This window comes from Suricata suricatta, chromosome 12 (genome assembly GCF_006229205.1).
Source record: "Suricata suricatta isolate VVHF042 chromosome 12, meerkat_22Aug2017_6uvM2_HiC, whole genome shotgun sequence".
Taxonomy (NCBI): Eukaryota; Metazoa; Chordata; class Mammalia; order Carnivora; family Herpestidae; genus Suricata; species Suricata suricatta.
Genome location: NC_043711.1, coordinates 42,503,496 through 42,520,776, shown reverse-complemented (window position 1 = coordinate 42,520,776; position 17,281 = coordinate 42,503,496). Strand labels below are relative to the sequence as shown.

The window sequence follows — 17,281 nt, the reverse complement described above, 5'->3', positions numbered from 1 at the left end:
ATATATATATATATATATATATATATATATATCATCCATACTTCCCTTTCTGAAGAAGTGCTGCTAAGACTATGTCAAGTATATTCTTCTTTTCTGCAGTAAGTCTAATACACTTAGATTTGGCTGAACAAATATTTCTTATCACCCTTTTAGGAGTGGAGAGTGGACATTGCAAATCCTCTAAACAAGTATCACCCATTCTGCATTCTCTTATGTAAATACTAAGAACGTTCCCGTGAGATGTAACTACTCACATTTTATATTTGGGGAAATGGGCTCATAGAAGCTGAAGATATACTTGGGGGGCAAGTCCTATGTCACAGATCAAGAGGGACAAATAGTAAGGTGAACCCTCTGCCAGGCTTCTGCCCACAAGCCCCAGCTCTACTCTAAGTTATAAACTGAACTGGGAAAAACATTTACAAGTTCCAGGCCTCAGTGTCCTCCCCTATGAAAGCAAAAGACTCTGTCTTTATTACTTACATGTTTGCTTTAAATTCTGCAGTCCATTAAATGTATGATTTTTTAGCAGTTTTAAAATCAGTTTCTCCACACCAATTTCTTTCTTTTATTTTTTTAATGCTTATTTATTTATTTTGAGAGAGGTGGGGGGAAGAGAATCCTAAACGTGCTCCATGCCATCAGCACAGAGCCCAATGGGGGGCTTGAGCCCATGAACCATGAGATCATGACCTGAGCTGAAATCAAGAGCTGGATGCTCAACCGGCTGCCACCCGGGTGCACCCACACGGATCTCTTTCTGCAAGACTCTAATACCTCAGACAGAGGCATAGGGGATAGAATGTGTTGAAGACAGAGCTCTACAGCTTGGGTGCTCTAAGAAAAAAAATGTAGAAATTATTCTGAGTATTTTCATAACAAACATATTTGCATTTATTTCATGCTGTTAACATCTTAACATGTAATCATGCCTCCTCTAAGAAAAGAAGTAATACTTCTATGATTGCATTAAACACGCTGTGTTATATCTTTCAACTAATCTATCATCTATTATGACTGCCTATTTTGAGAGCTGGCATAACAATTATCATAAGTGATAGCATTATATTCTGAAAACAAAGAATGTGATGGTACAATTTATCTTGCTACTGTGCCTGACTTAATGGCAGTTGGGATTTCCTAGACAAAGCCAGATTTTTCCAATCATAAATATTTCATTTTTTAATTTATTATTGATTTAGTTTGATAGTAAATAACTCCATGAATGCTGAGGTTGGGAATCTATTGTAAAAATTGTTAAGCATCTTTTCTTCTGTCCATCCAGAGAATTTTTTCACATTAAAACACAACAGTCGAGCTACCTGAAGAAAATGGATTTGGGATTTTTAATTTATCTGATGCAGTTAATTAACTGGTCAATTAAAAACAAAAAGGCAATTAGTGCTGAGCACATTTGTTCTGATGATGTACGTGCAATCTGAAAATGGATCTTGATCTCTGCTATGAAATTCTTTAATGTCAAAGCAATGTTGTTGTAAGTAGAAGAAGAATAAAATCCATTAGGACTAATGCACTTTCCACAATGGTTTCCTTTTCTGTGAAAGCAACATAAGTAAGACACAATTAGAGAGAGAAGTTGGCCAATATTTTAAGTAATATTTCTGCATGGGCCATTCTAGTACCATGTATTTAGAGCAGTCCCCAAGCCATTTAGTAGTAGCAGTAGTTATATATTTTTTTCTATCAAACCAAGAAAATCATTTCAGATAGTATGAAAGAGGTAAGAAACAGGCATAATTTGTAATTGGCCTGAGGATTTCTATAAAGGGTATGTATTGATGAACAATTCTCTGTCACCCCAACTGGTGTCACCTAGATATATCTATTATTAAGGGGCATCAGATTGCTAGTTGGACAAGAATAACTTCCCATGTCTTCCTCTTGTCCTTCATTGTAATGTATTGGGTCATCTTATGCATTCTCTGAAGTGTGTAAGTATGGTTGGTGAGTACCAAGTAGAATCCTATATGAGCCCCTTTCAAAGGCTCGTTGCAGAGTAATGCATGCACATTCGACCTTTCTTTTTATTTAAGCTCCTGTCCCTAGTTCCCAGTGGGAACAGAAGTTGGAAACCTCTTCTTTAAAAGAAAAAGAATGTCCCTTTTTTGATAAATCCCATTGTCTCCCATGTCCACTGGAATACCACAGTTGCACATGACAACAGCCCCCCTACTGAATTTCTGGGCTCTTTGAGGTTTAGCCAATACTTGACTTTCCTAATAATAACTTTCCTGATTTACTGGCAATCCTATCCAATTCCTAGACTGATGAATGGTTTCATAGCCAAGGGGTAGATGGAGTGACAGCTTTCCATTTCTAAAAACACAATTATTCTGACCCATACCAAGAAACTGTTTTGTGCTGTTTGTGCTAAGAATAATTAATATTGGGTATGACCTCACAGTCACAGCAATTGTTTCAGAATTCTCTTGCCTGCCTTCTGGGGTTAGATGCTGGTCAACACGGTACTGAGAGGTCATTTGTTCTTTGTTTTTAATTTTTCAAAGTTTATTTATTTATGTTATAGCGAGAGAGTATGATCAGGGAAGGGGCAGAAAGAGAGGGAGATGGAGGCTCCAAAGTCGGTTCCTCACTGACAGCAGAGAACCTGACATGGGGCTCGAACTCATGAACTACCATCCAAAGCCAAAATTGTACGGTTAACTGACTGAGCCACCCAAATGCCCCTTACAGAGGTTATTTTAAGGCAGGACACACACTGGCTGAAGCTACTTACAAATACACAACCCATTTTTTTTTCTGTTAAACACAGGCTATTTTTTGCTGAGTTGTATAGATAGGGTTAAATAAATACAGTTCCACAATCCTTTACCTGGTTTCTGTAAGTATGGTTGCAGTTAATTAACTGGTATCTTTACAGCCAAATGTGTTTTTTTTAATTTTTTAAATTTTTTTAAAATTTATTTTTGAGACAGAGACAGAGCATGAGCGGGGAGGGGCAGAGAGAGAGAGGGAAACACAGAATCAGAAGCATCGCTAGGCTCTGAGCTGTCAGCTTGAACCCACCAACGTAAGATCATGATCTGAGGTTTAACCAACTGAGCCACCCAGGTGCCCCAGCCAAATATATTTTAGAGTTTAGAATATATTAGAGTAGGGATGAGCAAAAGAGTTTTCAGAAACTAAATCTGTAAAGGACTAGGTAATAAACGTTTTCAGTTTTAAGGGTCATATGGTCTCTTCTGGTCTAAGTATTTCACTCTGGCTTTGTAGCATGAAAACAGCCATACACAGTACATAAATAAGCGGGCATGTTGGGTTCCAGGGAAACTTTATTTTCAGAAACAAGGGACCAAACAGGGGACCAGTCCATAGTTTGCTGATCCCTATTTTAAAAGACAGTGTGGAACAATTTCATATATATTTAGACAACATCCCCCAGTGGGCAACTGCTATGTCAACCAACATTGCTGGTTTGGCAGCAAAACTTGTAAACACACATGACAAGTCAGATAAAACAGACTAAAAAAAAAAATCTCACATTAATTTAAGACCAGTTTTATCACCCAGTGAATATTGTTATCCACTTTACAAGGATATTTTACCTTTCAGAGATTTAGAAAAGATCGATTTTAGAATTGTAAGACAGACTGGGAACCTGTGCATCTTCTTTTGTTGATGTGTTCAAAATTGATACTATTACACTGAGAAACTCCATGAGAGAAAAAGGAAACACACATGGTCTAGAGAGGACAGAGTTTGTTCGGTAATAATACAACAGTAATCTTAGCAGTTGGGTCATGCACCAAGACACCAGCTTTTCTATGTCAAAGTGGTATTTAAAAGATTGCATGGCCTAAAAATTTCATCTAAAACAAAGTGCTGCTGATGCACTTTTGAAGCTTTTCTAGAGCTTCTGGAAATTCTTTTAAGTTTATATATTGGTCTTCTTTATTTTGCCTCAAGCAGTCTTTAGGATTCCGGGAACCTAGAAATAATTCCTATGGCTATTTTGTGTGTCAGTGACCAGCATAAATTTTACCCATTGGATGTTTCTAGGCCCTTCTGCTGTGAGTAAATAACCAGTTTCTTTTTACCTGGACTGTTCTCCTTGAGCCAAAGTACTTTCCTTCCTCAGGTGATTTAAACTTTTCCAAATGGAACTCTTACAAATGGTAACTGGTATAAAAATAATAGTTATTTAACCTATTTTGTAGAGTATTGAAAAATGAAATGGGCTTTGCCATCATTACAGGATGCTGATAAACAGTCAGATGGTGAAGGGCAATATTTGCCTTGAAATTATACACTGGGTTGAATTAAACAATTTAGAATATTAGAGCTGAAAGAAATACAAAGGTACCATATGAATGAATTACTCTGCTGGTTAAGAGAGAGACAATAGTATAAAGAACATCATTAGGTTCCCGGTTTAATCTTTTTCTTGATAATACCAGATTGGCCATCAGGTACCATCCAAGCACAGACTATTGCATAACTATGAACTCTACATTACATACTACACCAGCTATTGTAAGCAAGTATTATATATGGTGTTTATCTTCAAGGTAAGCTATGAAAACTATGGCTATACGGTGGAACCTTGGACGAATCCAAGTCTTGGGGGTATATACCATGTCACTTCGCTCTGGGGTCTTTAGGAAACACTTCATATAAATACAGGATAAAGAATGAATATACTGTTCACATGATCATGGTTGTGGGACATAAACCTACAACATAAACTGGATTAGGCAAAAGTTTTCATTTTATTGATTACATCTGGAAATTCCAGGGGTTTATGCATGGCAGATGGTTTCATAATATCATGGTATCAGGTATGATTGATACCATGGTACCAGGTATCATGGTTTTTTGAATGATAGAAAACAACACAATAACACTCAGGTATATGAAACTTGGATAGATGAAACAGAACTCTTGACAGGATAAAACCGAGCTGGGAGTGTAGGAAGCAGCTCATGGATGGCAGGTAAGGTAGGGTTAGCTAGATTTTGTGGGCTTCTGGGAGACTGGATATTTTGGATAATTATACCAGCTCAAGGAAGAGGCAGCCATTCCTGGATTTTAGGTATCTGGAGGTTTCTGGAAAATGGGTTTGTATGCATTATAACTCAGGAGTATTAGATCCTGTAAGAGGGGTAGTTGGAGTGAAGGCTTAGCCAACTCTACCAAAGGAAATTGAGAGTTTTTAGCCATTTGACAAAATTGGATCAAGACAGCACTTGTGAAATATCATATTATTATTTAAAGTTTTTTAATGTTTATTTTTTTTGAAAGAGAGAGAGAGAGAGAAAGAGACAGAGTACAGCCTGAGGAGGAGCAGAGAGAGGGAGAGACACAGAATCTGAAGTAGTCTCCAGGCTCTGAGCAATCAGCAAAGAGCCTGACATAGGGCTCAAACTCACAAACTGTGAAGTCAAGCCGAAGTCCAATGCTTAATGGACTGAGCCACCCAAGTGTTCCCGATATATCATATTCTATTGGATCAACAGATTTATAGTTTAGCAACTCAGTCATCCTAGTAATATTGACAAAAGTCCTGGCTTTGTTTGTCATTGGTTTGGTTTACATGCCCACTCCGTCACCCCTCTTTTACAAAACACTGTAATGAGGTGAATGGATTTCTGATTGGCAAGGTCCTGGTCACCTCCTCATCCCTGGGGCTAGAAGCTGGAGGCATTCCCACTGCAACTATATGGACTGAAAAACTATACTTTTGGGGAAGTTGTTCCTCAAAAGAAAGTCACAGAGCTTTTATCAAAGAAGAGGGAAGAATTGTTGGGTTGAAAAAATAATGAATGTTCATCAAATAAGATGGCCATATAATTTATTTTGTAAACTAAGACTCTGGGGGCAGAGGGGTACTGTTACTAGTTGTGCTTTGACATTTCAATAAACAGAATCTGTCACGGAAAAAGGGGATGTCTGGTCATGCTACCATTACATGGATTTTAAGAAGATGTAGGCTCCAGTGGGGAATTCTATGCAAGTCAAAGAGCATCCATATGGAGACAATGTATGATACATATGCAAACGTGTAAATAGAGCGTAGATCCATGAGCCTGTACTTGAAGAATTTTCCTGAGTAATCTGGCTGGAAAAGAATAGTTAGAAATTTATTGTATATGGGTCTGAATACCATTCCAAATACTTTGGATGATAATGCAATAGAGAGTGATCAGCAGTTTTCAGGATGCTGGCATATTTGAACCAAATCTTTGTTTTAGGAAGATAATTTTGTTTGTAATATTCCCATGCATGGAAAGGACAAGAGATTTCAGGCATGAAGACTATTCAGAGATTTCATTTTCTTCATCTTAGATTCCACTACTCTAGTCAAGACCATCCTTATCCCTTTATTAGACTACTAAAGTAACTTCTTAGTTCATCTGCATGAGTACACGTTTTACTCCAACCCTACCATTCTACACATTACGCAGAATGATGTTTGTAAGAGGTAAATTACATTGGCTTTTTTTCTGTTTAAAATCCTCAGTTATCATTTGAAATACTTGTTAACATGGCCTCTGGGTCTTGCATATTAGAGCCTCATTCTCCTTTTCCAACTTTGTCTTATGCCATTATCCTTCTGAAAATGAAACTGGATCCTTTTCAAGTATTTGAAAATGCAAACTTAGTCCTGCCTCAGGACCATGCCCTACCTTTTCCCTTTTGCTGAGACTGCTAGTCTCATTTCCAATCCCTGCAGACCTACACCCCTCACACAGTACTCTTACTCTTTGCCTGGCTAAGAGCTACCTGTCCTTCAAGCTTCAGCTCAAAAATGCCGCTTGAACCCCACCCCATAGATCTCAGAGATCTCATTTTTTAATTCAAGGCAATACCATATTTACTACACATCTATTCAGCAATGTGTATATCTGTGATTGATTTTGTTGTTTTCTTAAATGTCTGTGGCTTTCAAAAGATGGCAGGACCTTGAGGTGAGCAACAAGTTTTAGATTCATCATTAATACCTAAGAATCTAATGTCTTTCAAAGAATGGACATAAATATAGAAATAAATAAAAATTTGTTGAACAAATTATAAGTGAGGAATTGATAGAGAATATGATTTCTTTTAAATATAAAGAGTTTAAGGTTTAGAATATGTGGTGCCAAAAGGAATGGAAAGGGAGGATTTGTGAAAAGACATTTCAATTTACCATAGCATATTCATTAACCTGAATATTAATTGTTTTCCCTTTGATTTTTATTCCTTGATTAAATTTTAAAACATTTAACTTAGATTTTTTTAAAAAACATTAATATGGTCCATGTTTTTGACGTAAGGTAAAATTATTAGCAACAGAAAGAAAAGATATATTTTTTACAAAAATATATCAGGAAATTATGATAATCTCATTCTTTGTTAGAATCACATATAAAGTCAACACTTCCAAAAGGTATTTGAAGTTGCAGGAAATAATATATTTTCAATAAGTTAAAATTTCTCAAAGGATCCTTTCATTTGTTATATAATCATTTTATCAAATGTGACTTAGGTGAGTTTATTATGAGCTTATTCTACATATATTTTTGAGACCATGAGTTTTTTGTTTTGTGTTTTTTTGAGATCATGAGGTTTAAGAGTCTCTTATTAGATTTCTATTTTGGACTAAAGAACACAAAACAGTTTATCTTAATTTCGTTTATTATTAGATATCTTAACTGTCAAAATAAATTAGAGAAAATTTTAATGTAACACCATAAGAAAATTGTATCTCATATTTGAAAGATAACACTTCTACAATTATATTTCGTATACAAATTTTGTGGCACAATATTAATATTAGTTAGGAAGCACTAGGAAAGATGATGTTTCTGAATGAATATATTCTCAAAAACAGTAATAAAAAAACTTAGAGAAGTCCAGGAAATTTATAAAATCATTGTTGTGATTGTAAGTTAGAGTCGTATTTTATTCTATTTCTAATGACATAGAATCACAAATAAAAGCAACAACAGAATTACATGAGTTTTAATATGTTTTTAATCTTCATTAAAAGTTCAAAAGCAATTAATCAAAATTATATGAATGAAAGTTTTTATCCACAAAATACATTCAAATGAATTGCATTTCAGCCCATTATCTACTATGTCAAATCTCATAGCAAATGATATGTGTATCTGAAGTGTGAACTGAAATTTTGAAAATATGAACTAAAAATATGGAAACTTTGCATGATTGCACATATTAAAAGGTAGACATTTAGCTTGCTTTATTTTGGACAAAAATATTCTAATATTAAATTGAATAAAATACAAAATTCATATATATTTTGAACATGCATGTTTATATATTTGTCATTTCATGACAATTTTGTTTCTTTCAGACTCTTGATATACTAACTGGAAGATTGAGATTTTTTTTTCCCTGCTGATTGTATGGGAGAAATTTTGACCTTATAAAGTGGAAATGAGGTTGCTGTGGAAACTGGTAATTCTGCTGCCACTCATAAATACTTGTGCAGGTAAAGTGTTCTATTATTATGAGTTTTGATTGATAATCTGTTGGTACAATTTTCTATATGTGAAGCAACTTTCATATGCATAATATTTATGTTATTTGAATTACTAAGTGATAAAACTTGTGAGGTAATATCTGTGGCTAATATGTAATCCTTAAAAATGCATCAGTCTCATATATCATTTGCAACTATCTTTTCCCATTCTGTCAGTTGCCTATTAGTTTTCTTGATTGTTTCCTTTGCAGTGCAGAAGCCTTTTATCTTGATGAAGTCCCAAGGGTTCAGTTTTGCTTTCATTTCCCTTGCCTTTGGGGATGTGTCGAGTAGGAAATTGCTGTGGTGGAGGTCACAGAGGTTGTTTCCTACTTTCTCCTCGAGGGTTTTGATGGTTTCCTGTCTCCCATTCAAGTCCTTCAGCCATTTTGAGTTTATTTTTGTGTATGGTGTAAGAAAGTGGTCTAGTTTCATTCTTCTGCATGGTGCTGTCCAGTTCTCCCAGCACCACCTGCTAAAGAGGCAGTCTTTTTTCCATCGCATACTCTTTCCTGCTTTGTCAAAAATTAACTTGCCGTACATTTGTGGGATCAGTTCTGGGTTCTCTATTCTATTCTATTGGTCTATGTGTCTGTTTTTGTGCCAATACCATACTGTCTTGATGATGACAGCTTTGTAGTAGAGGCTAAAGTCTGGGATTGTGATGCCTCCCGTTTTGGTTTTTTTCTTCAATATACCTTTGGCTATTCGGGGTCTTTTGTGGTTCCATATGAATTTGAGGATAGTTTGTTCTAGCTTTGAGAAGAATGTTGGTGCAATTTTGATGGGGATTACATTGAATTTATAGATTGCCTTGGGTAATAATGACATTTTCCCAATGTTTATTCTTCCGATCCGTGAACAGGGGATGTTTTTCCATTTCTTGGTGTCTTCTTCAATATCTTTCATAAGTTTTCTATAGTTTTCATCATATAGGTTTTTTACATCCTTGGTTAGGTTTACTCCTAGGTATTTGACATATCAGATAAAGGGCTAATATTTAAATATACAAGGAACTCACCAAACTTCACACCCACAGAACAAATAACCCAGTGAAGAAATGGGCAGAGGACATGAACAGACGCTTCTCCAAAGAGGACATCCAGATGGCCTACAGGCACATGAAACGATACTCAACATCACTCATCATCAGGGAAACACAAATCAAAACCACACTGAGATACCACCTCACGCCAATCAGAGTGGCTAAAATGAACAAATCAAGAGACTATAGATGCTGGTGAGGGTGTGGAGAGACGGGCACCCTCCTACACTGTTGATGAGAATGTAAACTGGCACAGCCGCTCTGGAAAACAGTGTGGAGGTTCTCCAAAAAACTATCCATAGAACTCCCTTATAACCCAGCAATAGCACACTAGGGATTTACCCAAGAGATACAGAAATGCTGATGCATAGGAGTGCATGTACCCCAATGTTCATAGCAGCACTGTCAACAATAGCCAAAACATGGAAAAAGCCTAAATGTCCATCACCTGATGAGTGGATCAAGAAGATGTGGTATATATACACAATGGAGTACTACATGGCAATGAGAAAGAATGACGTATGGTCATTTGTAGGAAAGTGGATGGTCCTCGAGGGTGTCATGCTAAGCGAAATAAGTCAGGCAGAGAAGGACAGAAACCATATGTTTGCACTCATAGGTCTAACAGGAAAACAGGAGAAACCTAATGGAGGACCAGGGGGAGGGGAAGAGGGAAAGAGAGTTGGGGAGAGAAAGGGATGCAAAACTTGAGAGACTATTGAATGCTGAAAATGAACTGAGGGTTGAAGGGGAAGGGGGAGGGGGGTAAAAGGTGGTGGTGATGGAGGAGGGCACTTATGGGGAAGAGCACGGGGGTGTTGTAAGGAAACCAATTTGACAATAAACTATTTTAAAAATGCATCAATCTCCATTTTTAAGCAGAACTAACATTATTCAATTAAAATTTGTCAAACATGAAATTTTTATCATAAAAAACTGCAACTGATGACTTTTACATCAATAAACAATGAAGAATAGTTGTTTTCTTTTCCTTTATAGTGAAGTCTTCAAAGTTGAAATACTTATATTCTCTATAATCCAGCTTTTGGCAAAAAAAAGGTATATTTAAATAGAAGAGAAAAGAAAAAGTGATATGGAATGTTATATCAAAATAGGGCACCTGAATGGCTCAGTTATTGTGAGTTTAGACCCCATATTGGGGTTGCACTGACAGTGAGAAGCCAACTTGAGATTCTCTTTCTCTTCCTCTCTCAGTGACCTCCCCCACTCACTCTCTCTCTTTCAGAATAAATAAACATTCAAAAAAGAGTGTTGTATCCAAACTAGAAATAACTTTTGAAAGTTTTCTTTCCATTTCAATGATACATATTATTTTATTAAACCTAAATACATTAATACCTGTGTGTCAGTTAGCTTTTGCTGTGTAACAAACCATCCTAAATCTAAGTAGATTAGAGTAAGAAATAACCATGTATTTAGTTGACAAGTCTGAAAGTTGGCAATTTAGGATGGGCTCATTCAGACTGTTCTTTTGGTTCTAGCTTTGGTGAATTGTATGTATGGTCACCTCCTGGGTCATCTCGGACCTGGCTGATGGAGAACATTCTTAGTTGAGGCAACTGGGTTGCCCCAGCTCTGGGCCCTTTCACATAGTGATTGCTTAGAGCTTCAAGAGAAATCAGGGGCATGCAAAATATCTTGATGCCAGTGCTTGCAACTGGTACACTATCATTTCTGCTACATTCTTTTAACCATTGTTGTTAAAAGATTCAAGATGTAGGGAAATATACTTTACCTCTTGATAGAAAAGCTGCCAAGCTGTAATCTAAAGGGATATGAACATAGGAAAGGGAATAATAGTAGCCATTTTTCTGAATCATCAACCGCAGTCTGTTAGGATCATAGAGTTGTAACCTAATTGTCAAGTTTACTTCAGTGAGTTGTCACAGAGCTTGGATGTTGGCTAGATTATCTCACTGTCAAGCAGCCCTTCTACCCTTTCATGTTGCTTCCCACTAACTGTGATGAGTACTATTGAAGTTCATATATTTGTAAAAAAAAAAAAAAAGCAGTAATATACTGGGAGAACACAGACATCAACATAGTAATTTATAAGCCACAAAATCAATAATTATAAGAGACACATAATTAATAGGAACTCGAAGAAATGGAAAGATATACTAATCCCCAAGGCTCTGACAATGCTAAAATATGTAGAAATCAACCATTAAAACCAAAAACCATATGAATAAAGGTATTTTTAGCATAAAATCCAGTAAGTGCTACAGTTATATTTATTCAAAGTGATTACATTATTTTGATTTGTGTCATTTCTCTCTGTAACAAAGATTCCGAGTTAAATGAAGTATCGCTTTTTAAGTAATAGATTAAAAAAGGACAAAGCAGAGTCATCTAGGAGTCCTCAAATTATACATGTATGAATAAGGAATTCTCTCCGAGCTTCACATTCCGGCTTCCTGTCAAATTTAACATTAACATTTTGCCCTTTAAATATGTATACTGAATCAGCATAGTATCTCTAAAAGACCTTTTGTGTTAAGTTAAAATAAATTATTATTCTCAGAACGTAGATCAGATTTGAGGACTCCTCCAATTCTTATATTAACTTTTATTTATCCAAATTGTATGTGATTCAACATGTCCTTTTGCTTTAGTCTAATGGGAAAGATAATCATATCTCCTTGGTGCACCATTTCCTTCTAAAAGAACAGATTGGATCTTTTTTTTTTTTTTAAGCCATAGCTATTTAAATAAAACAATCTGAGCTAAGCATTGCCCCAGAGGTAAGGATGCTGATAATGATGTACACAAGAGAGCTTTGCTTTAAGTCTGTTTAAGGTTTTTTTTAGAGTTCTCATGGTATGTCTTCCTATGTGCAGATACTATGCTAGTTTGGAAAATTAGATTATCTGATGATGCCACAAGTACTATTTCTACACATGTGTATCTCTGCTTTCTCAAAACTTGCCTTTTTATTAATTCCCAAAGGCTAGCAAATTGTTTACAATTACCTGTTTGTTCCTTCCTATTTTCACTGGTATACTCTTCTGAACTTTTTCAAAAAAAATTTTTTTTAATGTTTTATTAATTTTTGATACAGGAGAGACAGAGCAGGTTAGGGAGAGAAGGAGACACAGAACCAGAAGCAGGCTCCAGGCTCTGAGCTAGCTGTCAGCACAGAGCCTGACGCGGGGCTCGAACCCACGAACGTGAGATCTGACCTGAGCCGAAGTCGGAGGCTTAACCGACTGAGCCACCCAGGCGTCCCCCTTCTGAACTTTTTAATGTATTGAATCTCCCGACTCTGAATTAAAACAAAATTTTGTCTCCGAACTCTTCTCCTGTTTTCACTTTGTTTTAATTAACTTTACAACTTCTTCTAATACCTTTATTATAGACATAGGCCTTTGAGCTTTTACTATATATCATAGTCCATCTAGACATATATTATAATTTTGTTCCATTTTTTAAAATTGTGAGTGCTTAGGGGCACCTGGGTGGCTCAGTCGGTTAAGTCCCAACCCTGGCATGATCTCATGGTTTGTGAATTCAAGACCTGTGTCAGGCTCTTGCTGATAGCTCGGAGCCTGGAGGCTGCTTTGGTTTCTGCTGTGCCTCCCTATCTCTCTCTTCTCCTTCCCTGCTAATTCTCATTCTCTCTCTCTCTCTCTGTCTCTCTCTCTCTCTGTCTTTCTCTCTCTTTTAAAAATGAATAAACATTAAAATATGTTAAACTTTGAGTGTTTAAAAGTTCTGTTGCTGTTCAATATTGTGAGTAAACAGAGGCCCATTTCCTAAGCTACCTAACTGGTAATTTTATACTTTTAAATCATTTCACTAATGTGTGTGATAGACTAAACAAAAGCCCCTAAGAATATCTAGGTTCTACTATCTGAAAACTGAATTTTACATTAAATAACAAAATGGATTTTCAGGGTGAGAATAAGTTAGAAAGATCTTGAGATGGGTAGATTATTCTCAGAAATCTATGTGGGAAATCACAAGTGCACTTATAAGAAAAGTGGGAATGGACACAGAGGTGAAGACGATAAGGAAGCAGCAGAGAAAGATTTGAAGATGCTATTGACACTAAGTGTGGAGGAGGGGACTATCAACCAATGAGTGAGGGGAATGAAATTCTAGAAGCTAGGAAGGGCAAGGAAACAGATTCTCCCCAACACCTTTGGAGGGAGTGTTGCCCTGTGGATTCCATAGTTTCTACCCTGTGGGACCCATTTTGGATTTCTGACTTCCAGAACTGTGAGAAAATAACTGTGTGTAGTTTCAGCCACCAAGTTGTGCCAACAGGAGCTGTAGGAAATCAATGCAATATGTTTCTTCCTCACTAGACCTTATGCTCCAGGAAGGTAGAAACTGTATCTTCCTGGAACTTGGTAGGATTCAGTAAATCTGAGTGAATGAGATTCAATGTTGTTGGTCTTATTTGGATTATAATCAAGTAGAAAAATTTAGTCATATAATTTCCTCTAAGAAACAATTGATCCAGTCAATCCCAATAGATATGTGTTATGAAGTTATTGTCATAAAGTTTTCAAGATGAAATTTCAGTAACATTTAAAGGTTTCAAACCATTTGAATGGAAACTCCATGAGGCTAAGCAATCTCCATCTGCTGTATTCTCTACTGTTTATCACCTACCAGATGGTCTAGAAATAGTTACAGATAAATTACAGAAAGGAGTTCTATCCAATTCAACAGATGTGTCTTAGTACCTCAGACGTTCCAGGGACTGAACTAGATGTTGACCTTCAACATTAGGAAGGCCGTGGTTCCCACTCCTTTCAGCCTACAGTCTAAAAATGGAAACCAGCAAGTAAGTCAATAATTTCAATAAAGTACAGCTTGCTGTGTGAATAACATAGTAGAGAGTATATAACATGGAAATGTTCTAAGAGGACATCTGCTGCTTTTTTCAACCTTCAATCTATTTATATATTGTATCTAGCAAATCTGTAGGTTTTTGCTAAAATAAAATGACAGAGAGGCATTCCATTTGTGGTTTTAGGTAGTGTAAGGATGTACTTGGGGCCTCTGTAAAGGAAAAGTCTGTCTGAAAATGAAATTAATGTAGAAGCAGTACAATTCAGGGGAGAAAGGCACATTTTCTTTATTCTTCCTTTGGAACTTTAAGTAATATAAGCCACTAAGACCCTTTGTCATTTTAGGCTAATTTATATTTGAGATTCTGTCCCTTGTGATGGAAATACTATTGTCTAATATGTTGTAAAAATTTGTTTTTGATGTAAATACTGAAGATACTAAGGTTAGGTTAAATATAGAATTCCACTCAGGGTAAATGCTTACTTAATGCTAGAAATGTGTGACAGAAGAAATAAAGGAATGGGAAAACAGATACCACTTTTTCCATGGAGAAAAAATAAAGTATCACCAGATATAATATAGACTCAGAAAGTTGAATGTTAGCCCCCAATTACTGAGACAAGTGCATTGTATGTGTTTAAGACAGGGAAGACATAAACGCTGATGGGATAATTTGGAGACCATGTTGGTAAATGGAAGAAAACTCTGTCTCATTTTATTTTAGACAATGCACAAGAAATTTTCTCCAAAAATTTTGATTGTAGATAAATACTAAACAAAGTATGTGGAGCAAATCTCTCGTGGATGTAACGCAGAAGCTAGAAACCATGTGGAATCAGATTCTATTGGTGTTAGAACATGTCATGTGTGAGAAACCCAGGTTTCTTTAAATCTTTCACTTTACTATGATTTTCATGTAAAAATTGATAAACTGTAAAAAATTGGAAAACTCAAGTTCTCACCTTTAAAATGAGACAATTGTAAAAAAATTAAACATTAAGCATTAGGGTAAAAGTAAAACTCAGCTGAATCATGTGCTCTCTGTTTTGTGTTATCTGAGTTTAGGGCAAGCATACTTTTAAACTCAGGGCCTCACAGATGCTTGGCAGTCCTTAATAAGAGTGCTAAGGAAGGTCAATGGCTGGTATTATAGTATGGAACATAATAAGAAGTAGCAACTCTCACTAGTTACGAGGAATTTTAGTGCCAAGACATGCAGTATTCATATTATCTCAAGAATCTTAGCCTCTTCTATTTTTAACTTTGTTATTTTAACAAAATATTCTCATTTAAGAGGTAGTTTTTCCAAACATTCCACTTAGTTCATAAATGTGAGTAGCTTATCTGTGTGCCATTTGTCTTATTTTGTTATGGCTGAAAACTTCTGTTACAACTATCTTACAAAATTGTGGACTGAATACCCATTTGGTCAGTTCTGAGGAAGTACTGGTTATTCACTCGGAACTTCATTTTTGTTTCAGAGAGAAACCGAATGATGCAAGGAGGTGAACATGGAACGAGCCACATTTATTGGCAGAGTAGAATTAAAGGTCTTCTTTATGCATTCCAACTATTATGTTATGTCATCAGGGTCTAAGGAGCGTGTTTTTCTTTCTGTATTACTTATTCTTTTTTTTAAAAAATTATTTATATTTATTCAGTGAATCTATGCAATTTTTTTGAGAGAGAGAGTATGTGTGAATGAATGAAGGAGGGGCAGAGGGCGAAGGAGAGAGAGAATTTAAGCAGGCTCCATGCCCAGCAAAGAGCCCAGTATGGGGCTCCATCTCAGGACTGTGAGATGATGATCTGAGGTGAAATCAAAAGTCTGACACCTGACTGAGCTACCCAGGCATCCCTCTACTAATTACTCCTGAGGAATAAATTGAGACTAAAAATTTATAAATCTTACCTGCCACCACTTACATGCAGTGTCTACTGACAAATATACCTATATTATTGTTAAAACTTCCCAAAGTAATTGATTCTTAACATTTGAATAAAGTTGTTTATAGGGCTTATACCAATAAAGAAAACTAAAAGCCCTTTATATCAGTATTTTTACATAGCTTGCCATTTTGCAAATGGAATAGCCTGAAATTGAATCTGGGAGAAAATCTACCACCTTCTAAACATTCATCATCAGAAGACTATGATAAGCAGACACTGAAAAGTTTTTATGATTGCTTGAATTTTACTCTGTTTCAAGCATAACCTTCTATTGAAATGAGAACCAGAGTAAATGAACTACCTCAGAGAGAAAGCCGCAAGAATGGAAATATGTACTGTGACCAAGATTTCTTCAAAGAAGACGATGTATCACACAGCAAATCCATGAAAATTGGCAGGTGTAATAAACCTGCTTTGCTCAAGGATCCCAGAAGCACATAATGGATATTCCTTTGGGTCAGAGTGTGATGAATATTGAGTACATCACAACCCACACTCTGCCTATGGTCTTGTTCAGATTTATTCTTAGCATAATAGCACCTTTAGGAATGGAACACCAGACTATATTTTTAAGTCAAGTGACATCTTTGCGATTTCTAATAGAGATGGCCCAATTTAGAAATGCTGAAAACACCATTTTTATGCAAATCCTACTGATAAAGGTGTTTATATGATTATAAAATCTTCCTCCAAAGTAATTGATTCTTAAACCCTAAATGAAATTGTTAGACTGACAACAATGTGGGGCACCTGGGTGGCTCAGTCGGTTAAGCCGCTGACTTTGGCTCAGGTCAGATCTGATGTTCGTGGGTTCGAGCCCTGCCATCAGGCTCTGTGCTGACAGCTAGCTCAGAGCCTGGAGCCTGCTTCTGGTTCTGTGTCTCCTCTCTCTGACCCTCCCCTCTCATGCTCTGTCTCTCTCTGTATCAAAAATAAATAAAACATTTTTAAAA

General features: G+C 36.2%; 1 protein-coding gene across 1 annotated transcript in view; it reads left to right on the top strand.

Moving 5' to 3' along the window:
- The window catches only part of CNTN6 (contactin 6), a 288,847-nt gene that overhangs the window by 47,938 nt on the left and 223,628 nt on the right, over positions 1-17,281 (top strand). Inside the window, exon 2 of the mRNA XM_029917072.1 lies at positions 8,342-8,479. Coding sequence (XP_029772932.1) covers positions 8,425-8,479 — 55 coding nt within the window. The 5' untranslated portion in view covers positions 8,342-8,424. The remainder of the gene's footprint in view (positions 1-8,341; positions 8,480-17,281) is intronic.